We start from the raw sequence: 12,734 nt of genomic DNA, 5'->3' as shown, positions 1-12,734 counted from the left end.
TTCCCTTCTAATTTCATATGCTTTGTTTTTAAACCCACTCCATCTGCTTCCTGCCTTTATGGCATGTGTACAGCACCATCTGTGAGACCACGTGCAGACTCTCCAGGGACATATCCCTGAGGAAAACTGACACTGGCTCCACCAGCAATTATCAATTGTCAATGGCTCCTCAGCTATGAGTGGGGCTTCATGAAACCACCCCTTCCATGCTGGCACTTTGGCCAATGTGATCTTGCTTAGTGAGCATGTGACCTTGGCCAGTATGACTACATGTGTACAATAACCCTGTCATGCTTGGGAAATACTATATCACTGCAGGTGTCCACTGTCGGAGGCAATTTTGATCTTTCTAAAGCTTCTACTGCAATGATATCTGAGTTTTGTGGGAGATGGCCTGAAATAAATGTCCCACTTAGAGCTGAGCACTCGAGGCTGCATGTTTAATAGCTGTGGTTCTCTGTACTTACTGTCATCTACTGCAAAAACTTGTTTTTATTGAAGATGGATTTTTTTCCAATAGGATATTCTGACCACAGTTTCTTCTTCCTGAAACTCTTCCCAGATGCCTCCCACCTCTTCAACCACCCAAATCCACACTTTCTCTCTCTCTCTCTCTCTCTCTCTCTCTCTCTCTCTCTCTCTCTCTCTCTCTCTGTCATACACACACACGCACACACACACACAACTATAGAAAAATCCTATAAAAACACAAAATTGAAAAGCAAGGGCCTGGTAAGATTTTTTTAAGCCAAAACAGAGCATTCTAAGAGATACATCCTTCACAAATGTCACTGAGTTCCCCATGTTTGGCCTTCTGTTGGTGGGCATGGGGCCTGCCTTAAGCATGGGTTGTATACCCAGTGAGATTCCAATACAGAAAAATAATTCTTTCTATACTGCAGTATTTAGTGATTTTTTTAAAGTTACTACACAATCTAAATCAAGGCAAAGAAGAAAGCCTTTTTATCTAAACAAAGTTTCATGTGAGTCACCTGAGGGATCACGTGATTATCTTTAAAGGCTCCTCCACAGAAAAACCTGAGCAACCATAGGCTTCAATGGCAGCCATTATGAGTGCTGAAGGCCCATCTTCCCTTCAGAAAAAGAGACTTTCCCTTATTTCTCCTCTTTGCAGAGATGGCAAAGTCTCAAGAAACAAAAACAACCAAGGCTTAGAACTTGTTGACAACAGTTTTTCTGTGCCCTGGTTGTCAATGCCCCTTTAAAATCTCCCTTTTTCTGCCTGAGTCTGCATACCACAGAAAACATTGATTTTTTTAAGATTGTGGATAAAACAGGATAATGTAAGAAGTAATGATAGATTAAATATTGGTGGTGACATACAATATTTTGTATTTCATTTCAAGCTTTTTGTCAAGGAAATAAATGTTTAGTTGGCTAATGGTCACACATAGGAAAGGATAAAAGTGTTATCTGAGGAGTCCATAGAAGGAGACATGTGGTTAAATTCCAAACGAGACTTGGAATTTGGTCTGACTGTTGATATGACTTGGGCCAAAGCAGTAGAAATGTGAGGATCTCAATATGCTGAGTCTCGAGATTGAGGAAGGTATGTCGAAAGGATGAGGAATAGAAATGTTTAGTTTGGATGCAGCATAGAAAATAGACAGATGTGTAGAAAAGATATTTGAGAGTCTGCCAACTGCACATAATTGCCACTTTGGGGGCACAGAGGTCTCTAAGGCCATTCTTGATTAGCAATGTTTTTGTCAGGAGGAATAGACAATACCCCCAGGACAGAACTGAGATGTTCATGCTCTGAGGGTCAGAATATGTGTAGATAGCCTTACAGTCCAGAGGTTCTCTGATAAAGCACCAGGTTCTACCTGGTATCCCTTTATTTACTAGGATAAACATTGGCTGCACAAGGGGCATACCTCTGCCTTCTAGGTTAATCATGATTTCTCCATGACGGGAGCCCTGTCCCAGGACCTCTACCCTATAAAAGGGGTATCAGTACATCAAAGAAGTAAGTCTGCCTTGAACCTCTCTAGATACAAACTACAAATGTGTCTCACAAGCCAACAGAATCAAGGGCAGTAAATGGTTCTCCTGGAGCTCTAGGTGAGTAAGGACTGAATGAGACTCTAAGGAGCCACAGTCTAGAATTGTGAAATGCAATACTCCACTGGCCAATTGGCACTGGGTGCTACTCTCCACCTTGCTGGTTGGAGCACATACAAATATGAAATTGATGAGAATGCATGTCTTATTATTGATAGTCTTCATTGGCATCTATCCTCCTACCTGAATATGTACAGCATGTTAAATTTTAAAATTTTAAACCTAGAAAGACTTTCTGGAAGATAGACAAGGATAGGAAAACCAGTCCTAGATAGAGACACAAAATAAACAATTTGTCAATTTAGTTTTTCATGTCAAAAAAAGGTAGCAGGATTAAAAATCATGATTTTGTGGGAGTATACTGACAATGTCATCATGTTTGAGTGATTCTCAGTATTGAAAATCACCCTGAAATAAACTGTGAGATAGCATGGGATGCTGTGGTTCTAGTGAGGAGGGACAATATCCAGATCAGAAAGATACTGCTCCTGTAGCTTAGCATGTGGGGCAGGAAGCTGATCTGGTACCTGACAAGGTTTGATAGCAAGTTCACAGCCCAGATACTGAGGACAGAGATTCTTGTGTGGCATAATAGAAAAAAAGTGGACTTAGATTTGATTGTAAAATACAGTGCATGGTGAAGCTAATCAGAAAAAAAATCCTGAAAATCAACCCCCACCCCTTGCTCAGACAGAAGATTAAATATTACAGTTTGAAAAGGGTTCCACTGAAGTCTGACAATATTAAATGAGTGGACTGGCATGAAACATGTAATAACACGTGCTATTGCAAAAGAATTTCAAACATGAATCCTCACCAGTAAAGTAATTGTGAAGATTATGTACAGATACACTGGCCCATGCACACAGTCGTGTACACAAACACAGAAATCTGGACACAGATAACCAATGACCTTTCTGTAGCCAAAAATCAAGTACACAAATGTCAAGATATCTTTGTGTGGCACAAAGAGATTTGGTACAAGAAATAAGCTTTAAAAAGACATGCAAAACAAAGACCAGGGCTGGGAAGCAGTCTCCAACATCCCAGTGTATCAGCCAATGAGTGCAGGACCCTTTTGCAGTTTTCTGATCAAATCTTCAGCTCTAAGTGAGCAGGCACCTGTCCAGGTACAGGAGAGTCCCATTCTTTCACAGCATGTATTTTTAGATCATTGCATTCCTTTTTCAGTACTGCTCACATTAAGTCACAACCTGCCTTCTTGGAAATGTCACCAGTTGGTTAAGTTTGGACCTTTTAAGAATGAAGGAAACTGGGTGTGTTTTCTGTGTGCTGCTTGTAACGAATTTACACACTTGTCTTCTAATCTAAAATCTCTATTTAAATCCCTGGTGCACATCTAGGATATTTATGTGCTTTGTCAAACTTATTGTCCTTTGCTCTGTTATCAAAGTTTTAAAAGAACTTTGCACCAAGAATTTATTACTGTGTATTCTATCTTATGTCAGGCATCATATTTTTACTTAGGAACGCAGTTGTAGGAAGGTAGGTATGGATAGAATGGAAACAGAAACCATCATGAAATGGTTATATGTCAGATAAACATTATTCTCTTCTTCACTGGAATACAATATTTAAGCAATATGAAGTGAAATAGAAATTCTAAGTTGTCCCCTTCACTCGAGCTTCTATGGCACTATTGTTGTTTATATTCATTCTTTGACTGAATACTATCTGTTATTTCTGTGTTCCCACCTCTTCTCTAAAGGCACTGGACTGCCACAGGAAACCTCAGTGCTTCCCAGTCCTTGTGCTAGTACAACTACAATCTAATCTTTGCTGGGCTATGAGATATAGAACTAGAAATAATGGGAGGGACCCATCAGTTCATATGTAAAGAAATTTGGATCTAAGTTTGAAAGGTAAAAAAGGCTCCCGGGATATTTTCATTTTGTGACTTAGCAGTATAGATGCAGTGAGGCTGATTTGCACATCTGAGCGCAGGAAGAGTAGAGAAAAACTCTTTGAGAGATAGGAAGTTGGCATTACTGCAACAAGTGGTACCTAAGTCATAGGTACACAGGGACAGGGAGGTAAGATTTACTAGACAGTCACTAGCATCAGTTTCAGATGTGACTTAGAATTTCACTTCAGACAGCATGGCTGTTGATGTGAAGGTCAGACCATTCTCTACAGAGCCCTGGGGATCAGAACCTCAGACCTTTTCTCACAAACAGAAACAGTCATGAGTCTTTGTGAGACAGATGAAAGTCAGTTCAGTGGAGGAGAGATGGAAGAAATGTTAAGTTATAGTCACCATGGTATTGAGACTCTCACTGCACACTAGATTCCAAATACAAGGCCAGATTCCATGGAAACAGGATTATATATACACCCAACTGTCTACATAGGACAGACACAATGGCAGTGCTTCATACCTAAGGCTCTACTCTAATCTGAAACAAGTCTATCCCTGTAGGTTTAGGAAAACATCAAGCATTCTTCTGCATTGGTCATTGCACAAGATATTAAAACCTTAAGGATGAATTATGCCAACTTCCTAATCCGATTTTGTCAGGAAGACTATAAAAATTGCATTTTTCATAGTTATATTTATAAGAAAATAGAAGACTAAAGATATTGTCCAGAAAATAGATGACATGATATATCAATGAATCAAAGAGAGAAATCCTCATGAAGAAGCTAGCTAGGGTTAACTTTGGGTTTCCTCCCAAACTAAGGGGGTTTTGTTGTTGTTGTTGTTGTTCTGGGCCACCATTTTATCAAATCTTAGCTTGCATTTGTTAAAATCCATTAGTCAAGTGGGCAGCACAAATTATTCATGCTGACTCTTTGGACACTATTCCAGGGTCACTTTCTGGTTTCTACTTATAACATAAATGATTGTCAGATGGTCCCCTCAGTTCCATCTCTGTCCAGCTGACATTTTGAAGCTCAGTTCAATTTTGCCTATTCAGTGTTGTTTCCTAGACTGTGGAAGTGGCTTAAAGTCTGTACCTCTTGGTTACATTGTGTTTAAGTCTTTGGGGACCTAGAATTCAGGAATTTTCAAATAATAATTCTTTTGATGTTTGTTGAATTGCAGTATGTTATGAATGTCTACATGATAGTAAAAATATACTTGAGATTAGCATGTACAGCATGAGTGGCTAGCATCTAGCTTATCACTAAATGAGAATAACGCAGTGTTAATTCTTCACTATTACACAGAAAATAAATATACCTGAGATACTCGGGTGTTTCACTCACAATAGCAGGGCATGGAATTCATTAATTCACCCAGCAGTGATCATTGAGAGATTTTACCCCTCCAATGCTGCACTGTAAGCTGAGGACACAATGCTGAGTAAGGTCAGCAGATCCAGTTGGATGGTCTTTAGAGAATACTGGTAGAATACACAAGTGTTAAAAGTACATACAATACATCTTTCAAAATTTAAAAATGCCTCAGAGTACTTAATCCCCATCAAATCTATCTTGCTTGTACTGATTAAAGAAGCATATGTACTAACACTTTATCTGTATAGTTTACATGTTTTCCAAAAGAGGAGTATGTCAGTACTCAAATACATCACTTGAGCATTGATCCAGCATGGTGCCATTATTGACCTTCTAATACAGCTTTAATGAAAAGGTGATGTATGAACTTGGCACAAGTTCTCATATTAAGCAGAAACTTCTGTTAATCACTGGTTTCTTTCTTTGTGATGAACTTTTTTCAGATATTTTTCATATTTTTACCACAAGAGTTATTAACCCTTAATGGCAAGGAATTTGATCCATATCCCACTGCTATAATATATCAATGTGTGTTCATGGTTAATTATATTTCATGAGATATATTAAAGAGATAATTCAGCTGTTTCACACAAAGCAACGTTATTTACATCTTCCCCATGCCCTGGATGAAAGTAACCGTAACATAGCAATTATCAATATTATTAATTTTAACATGCTATAAGGGATGACATGTCTTTTTTATATCACTGTGTTGTGGGGTACACAGAAACTCTGATCTTTTGAGGAATAAAGATATGAAAAACATTTTCATTGAATGCAACAAATTCCAGAGAACATTGATGCAAAGAACTTTGGGTTGGAGAGATGAGAACAACTCCTCCTGGGAAATCTGAAGGTGGGTTGATAAGTTAATTGAAAAAGTGCCATACTCTCAAGTGTGATGACTCATAAGGAGAAACAAATTTGTTCTGAGTAATTTCCCCTTAAAAATACAGACCTCCATTCTTTTTATCTCTTAAGTCAGATGACAGTGGTGTGAACAAGACTTCAGAAATTGGTGCACAAACCACATACATTGAGCAGAAGGCCAAAGATGTGCAGAATGGGACAACCATGTCATCTCTGCCTGCTTAGCCCTGGAACTTAATAGACAGGAATGCTGGGCCTTATAGAGAGCAAAAGAGAGGACCATAGAATTCTATGTGCATTATTGCATGTTTATATTTCCTTTATTTTGCTTGATGTTTGAAGTGCTTGGAATCCAAACCAAACATTCTATTGGCAAGATGAATACCAGCCCTACATTTGATCTTTAAAATGAAATTTCCTAGTTAGTACATTTGGATACAAACATCTGTTCTGTTATCCAGGCAAGAAATCAACTCTACTTTCACAAAAGTCAGCATCAGACTCAAGGGGCTGACAAACGTGGCTAGAGTTCTGGAACACACAGGCTTAGAGCTAAAACTCGAACAAACGTTCTATCATTCTAATCCACTCATCTCTATAATAATGAGAAAAGCTATTATTCAACAGATGTAACTGAGCAACAACATGGAAATCAAAGTGCCTGGTTCAGGGAATGTTGTTTAGATTCGTGATCTTCATTGTGGGCACTAAGTTAACCTCTGCTGTTTGTGCACATAAAAGGCTATGGAGAGGTTCAATGCCACTTTAGAGAAGAGATTCATTCTGGTGGGCTTTTCAGATTGGCCTCAGCTGGAAATCATCCTTTTTGTTTTTATTTCAATTTTCTACTCCCTAACTGTCTTTGGCAACACCACCATCATTGCTCTCTCTCGAGTTGACCTTCGATTGCACACCCCCATGTACTTCTTCCTCTCCCACCTCTCCTTCCTGGACATCTGCTTCACAACCAGCACTGTGCCCCAGCTCCTGATCAACCTCCATGGACTTGACAGGACCATCAGCTATGGAGGGTGTGTGGCCCAGCTGTTCATATATCTTGCTTTGGGATCCACTGAGTGTGTGCTCTTGGTGGTGATGGCTTTTGATCGCTATGCTGCTGTGTGTCGGCCACTGCACTACACGACCATCATGCACCCTGTTCTCTGCCAGGCATTGGCTATTGCTTCCTGGGTAGGAGGCTTCCTGAACTCTCTGATTCAAACAGGCCTCATGATGACCATCCCACTCTGTGGCCACCAACTGAATCACTTCTTCTGTGAGATGCCTGTGTTCCTCAAGTTGTCCTGTAAGGACACAGGAGAAACGGAGGCCAAGATGTTTGTGGCCAGAGCCATAATCTTGGTCTTCCCTGCAACATTAATTCTTGGCTCCTATGGACACATTGCCAGAGCAGTACTAAAGGTCAAGTCAATGGCTGGACGCAGAAAAGCTTTTGGCACATGTGGGTCCCACCTCCTGGTAGTTTCTCTGTTTTATGGCTCAGCCATTTACACATACTTGCAGCCCAAGAGCAGTTATTCTGAGAGCAAGGGGAAGTTTGTTGCTCTTTTTTATACTATTGTCACCCCCATGCTCAACCCTCTGATCTATACCCTGAGGAACAAGGATGTGAAGGGGGCTCTGAGGAAGGTTCTAGGGAAAGGCACAGACTAGAAGAAGGAGAAAAAACAGGACCACTACAACTTTCTATGATATATCTCATATCCTTAAGTCTACCCTGTTCTACCAACCAAGAAATAGCCTACAGCAAGTCTCACAATTTTGTTGCTTTCCTCTTTGAGAGCTAGAAGTCATTATCTCTTTAATTTCTTTCTCTGTTAATGCCTACAGTTCTTACAAGAAAGGAGTAAAAGTTGACTTATCTCAAACATAGCACAAGAATGCAGCACCCCTTTTCCAAAGCCAGTGATTCCCAAATATATGTCGTGCAGATGCCACTTTGTCCATAAGCATAGAACACTGCTCAATGCAATGTTTCCTAATTAGCCCAGCGTCCTCTCATACATCAGGGTTTAGGTTCTCAGGTCACCTCTGCCTTTCTAGTCTTTTAGTCCTGGTAACTACAGAAATAAAAGGGGACTGTGGTCTGAAGTAGGTCATCAAACATGACTTTTAAATATGATTTCATTTAGCTTAAAGAAAGTACAAAATCTGTAAAAACAGCACTAAATAAAAGCATCAAAATTTACTCAGATGGGCTACAGGTTTGTTTGTTACCATAGTAAAGATACTTCCATTGAAGGGAGAAGAGAATAGAAATGATGAATAAAACAGTAAACATTGAGAAAGTTGTATAACAAAAAAGAAAGGGTAGAGTAACTTGAGAGTGAAGAAAGAAGGAGTAAGAGCAGAGATGAGATACTGAAGAGATGTGGAGATGGGGCAGGGCTTCAGATTCTACCACACCTGTTTCTTTCATGTACTTCAATGGGAGTTTATCAGAATTGTAGATATCCTTGTAAATAGCTTTAAAGTTTTAGTATCTTTCAGGCTGGATAAAAATCTTAATTTCCTAGTCCAATTGCTATTTATGTAATCTTTGATGTATTTTTATACCAATAATTGTGAGAGTTAAATATACTCTTTGGTAATCCATGATTAACTAAGCTTTAAGGTTTTGTGTTTTTTTAAAAAATAACTTGCCCATGTTTCCATGATATGGACCTGGAACAGTTTTTGTAACCCCTATCTATCCCATATAATTGCACTTCATGATTCTCTTTTTCTGAGAAAGGATTCCCTTCTCATCCCAGTTTCCCCCAAAATACTGCTTGTTAACGTTAGTGAATCACCATGCTAGGAAATCACTGTGTCACTGAGCTTTATGTCCAGCAGCCTCAAGTCAAGCTTAATCATAGAGAAGTGAGCTTGGAAAGGAATATAGTTGGAAGGGAAAGCAGACGTGAGCTGAAAGCACATCACAACCTCTCCCTGCTCTATTCTGTCCTGGCGGCTGCATTCTTCTGAAATGTGAACATTCTTCCACCAGTCGGAATGTTTTTGTTCTTCACATAACCTGAATGTATGTTCCCAATATCTTGAATCTTTTGTGTCAAAAGATCTATGCTGAAGAATGCACATTGTCACAATTAGTTCCTCAACATTTTAAATGGATATATTCCCTCTCTGGACCTCAATAGTTTCACTGACTGACTCTGACACTGAAGCTTAAGCAGTTTTGGCATGGCTTAATTTCAGTTACCTAAGCATTAATGTACTATTCTTTTATTTTGCATATAGTAAAAAAAAAAACTGTGTGATCACTTGAAAATAGCAAAACCCATTATAAATCAATTGGTACAACAGGGCACATGCAGCCATTGCTTTTGCAATTTATATCTTGTTAGATGGAGTTTCTATCTCCATGTAAACCTCTAACCTCTGGTTATCCGTGGACCTTCCCATTTATTACAGTAACTAAAGTATTTTTAGCCACAAAAATAAAAAAATGCAGAAAAAATGAATGCAACCTGAGATAATCATATTAACATAATTAAACCAATGTAGGACAAATCTATGCTTTTTTATTTGCAATTTCTAGACTTTATATAGAGTTTTGTATAAAGGTTACACATAAATGTGTCTACATAATTTTAGATATTATATATGTATATACATTATATGTGTAAAAGTTACACATGAATCATGTATAAGTATTACATGTACATTGTATCTAAATGCATATCACACACACAAATATATATATATATATATATATATATATATATTCACATACATACAAATGGTCACCTATATATGATCATACATATATCAACCAAATGAAAACATGGTTATTAAAAAACAGAATTGACAAACCCTTGACTAGAAAGCAAATAATGAAAACCCTAAACAATTAAACCTATTCTGGCTGACACTGGAAATGCAAAAAAAAAAAAAAAAAAAAAAAAAAAAAAAAAAAAAAAAAAAAAAAAAAGATTGCTATGAGAAACAATAAACCAATGAGCCTGGTGACCTAGACTTAGTGGACAGGTCCTTGGATACATTCAACTTAGCATGACTGAATCATAAACAAATATAAAGGCTCAACAGAAAAATAGCAAAATGATATTAAATGAGTAATTTCTTATAAAATCTCACCAAACAAATACACAGTACCAGATTACTCACCGTTAAATTCTACCAAACTTAATAAGGAACCAACATTTAACCTTCCTTCATTATTCCAGAAAAACTGAAAAGCAGAAAATTCTTCCAGATTCACTCTGTAAGCCCAGCATTACCTTGCTAACAAAACTAAATAAATACAAACACACACAAACAACAAATAAACATAATCATAGGCCAGTATCACTGATGAACATAAGCACAAACATTTTCAGTACAACAGTAGCAAAAGAAAATCCAATGGTACATTAAAATATTTACCATGACAAAAATATGATTCTCCAAATTGCAAGAATGGGTCAATACATATCAATCACATGACAAACACCAATAAAACAGAGAACCAAAAAGCATATGATGGTGCCCTTATTGGGTTGGCTTGTCCAACCTGGATATGAGAGCTTTTGTCTTGTCTTATTGTATCTTGTTTTGTCATATTTGGTTGTTGTCTCTTGGAGGCCTGCTCTTTACTGAAGCAAAACAGAGGAGGAATGAATCTGGGGAAGAAGAAAAACATTGAGTGAAGATGGGAAGAATGTAGGGAGGGGAAATTGTGGATACGATGCAATGTAAGAGAAAAGAATCTATTTTCAAGAAGAAATAATTTGAATAAAATATATGATTTCAACAGATTAAAAAACTATAAAATTCATCAGTTCTTTAAGATAAAAATCTCTAAATAAATTAGCTATAGAAATGTACCCCAACATAATAAGCCATACATATTAAGTATACATATTGGGTATTGAATGGAGAGAAAAAAAAAAAAACAGTTTTCTCTCCAAGATCTAGAACAAGTCAGTGATGGCTCCTTTTACAACTTTGACTTAACATAATACTGGATGTCTTAGTGAGAGCATTCAAGCAAGAAAAATAAATTAAAGTTCACCCAAATTAAATATGAGAACAACCAATTGTTACTATGGGAGTATAACATCACTTTATGTAAATAAAAAGCTTCAAAAGTTCACAAAAAGAACTGTTAATAGTAAGTTCCTCAAAGTCACAGGATACGAACTGACCATCAAGTGGCAGAGCTGATGCAGGCTTTCTCATTGCCAAGGCACTTCTCATGTGTTCTCTCTTATCTCTGCAGTGTTGGGTTATACTGTTTCTCAGGTCTGAGTCCCCAAAGAAAAGTGTTCACTTGGTGGCCTCCTCATAACTGAGGATACTGAACTAACAGTAAAGAATAAATCAGGATGTCCTCTTAAAGCACACCCAACATCAGTAAACTGCACCCTGTACCCTGAACTCCATTTTCCAGCCCACAGCATGGCCTGCTGGCACCAGGGACAATCAAGTAAGACCCCACCCCTAGACCTTGCCACCAAGTCCTCTTAAAACATACCCAGCACTGAACCCCGGGACTCCATTTTCTGGCCTACAACTACAACTCTTTTTCTGAAGACCACCAGTACCAGGAATACCAGGCCACACTGGTATTGGGGACCACAGAGGCAAGCTTAGCACCCCAAACCCTAGAGGCCATGCAGAACCCACATACCATAAAATCCTCAGGTGAGACATTCTACTGGACTCTGCTGGTTGCTAGAACCTCAGGCCACTCAGGTCAGCAGACAGAGGAAAGAGAAGTCAAAAAACCAAAAACTACCCCATCTAACAAAGATAAACTCAGAAACCAGCATCCAAAACCTGCAATAACTGTGAAAACTACATGGATAAAGGCCAGCACAAGAGCACAATCTCCAACAACTAGAGCAATATGATACCACCAGATATCCTAAGTCAGCTGAAACACAAGAAAAAATGACCTTAAATACAATATTATGAAAATAATGGAGGCCTTTAAATAGGAAATAAAATAAAATCCATTAAAGAAATACAGGAAAATATGATTAAATGAATGAAGAAAAATGAAGAAAACAGTTCAAGAATGGAAAATGGAAATAGAATCAATAAAGAAAACACAAACTAAGGGAATCTTGGAGATGGAAAACTTAGGGAAGAGAACAGGAACCACAAACGCAAGCATCACCAAAAGAATACAAGAAATAGAAGAGAGAATCTCAGGTGTAGAAGATACAATAGAAGAAATCAATACATCAATCAAAGTAAATCTTAAATCTAAAAATTTTCTGACATAAAACATCCAAGAAATCTGGGACACTATTAAAAGACCAAACCTAACAATAATAGGACTAGAAGAAGGAGAAGATTCCCAGGTCCAAGGCCAAAAAAATATTTTCATCAAAAGCATAGAAGAAAATTTCCCCAACCTAAAGAAAGAGTTGCCTATAAATACACAAGAAGTTTACAGAATACTAAAGAGACAAAAGGCAGCCTGCTAGCCTCTGTGTCAGCCCTTAGTACCAAGACAAAAGGCAGACTGCCCTTGTCTCTGCTTTAAC

The 12,734-nt window shown here is 38.1% G+C and overlaps 1 protein-coding gene across 1 annotated transcript; it reads left to right on the top strand.

The window, feature by feature from the left end:
• The first annotated feature begins 549 nt into the window (after window positions 1–549).
• On the top strand, window positions 550–10,715 carry LOC117711025 (olfactory receptor 2Y1B-like). The gene is made up of 3 exons (XM_076936938.1): window positions 550–2,085; window positions 6,074–6,202; window positions 6,328–10,715. The coding sequence occupies exon 3, from the start codon at window positions 6,961–6,963 to the stop codon at window positions 7,888–7,890; it is 930 nt and encodes a 309-aa protein (XP_076793053.1). The 5' UTR covers window positions 550–2,085; window positions 6,074–6,202; window positions 6,328–6,960; the 3' UTR covers window positions 7,891–10,715.
• Window positions 10,716–12,734: the final 2,019 nt, after the last annotated feature.

The sequence above is a fragment of the Arvicanthis niloticus genome, chromosome 6, assembly GCF_011762505.2.
Source record: "Arvicanthis niloticus isolate mArvNil1 chromosome 6, mArvNil1.pat.X, whole genome shotgun sequence".
NCBI classification, from domain to species: Eukaryota; Metazoa; Chordata; class Mammalia; order Rodentia; family Muridae; genus Arvicanthis; species Arvicanthis niloticus.
The sequence above is the reverse complement of the archived record's forward strand: the minus strand, read 5'-3'. Positions and strand labels throughout refer to the sequence as shown.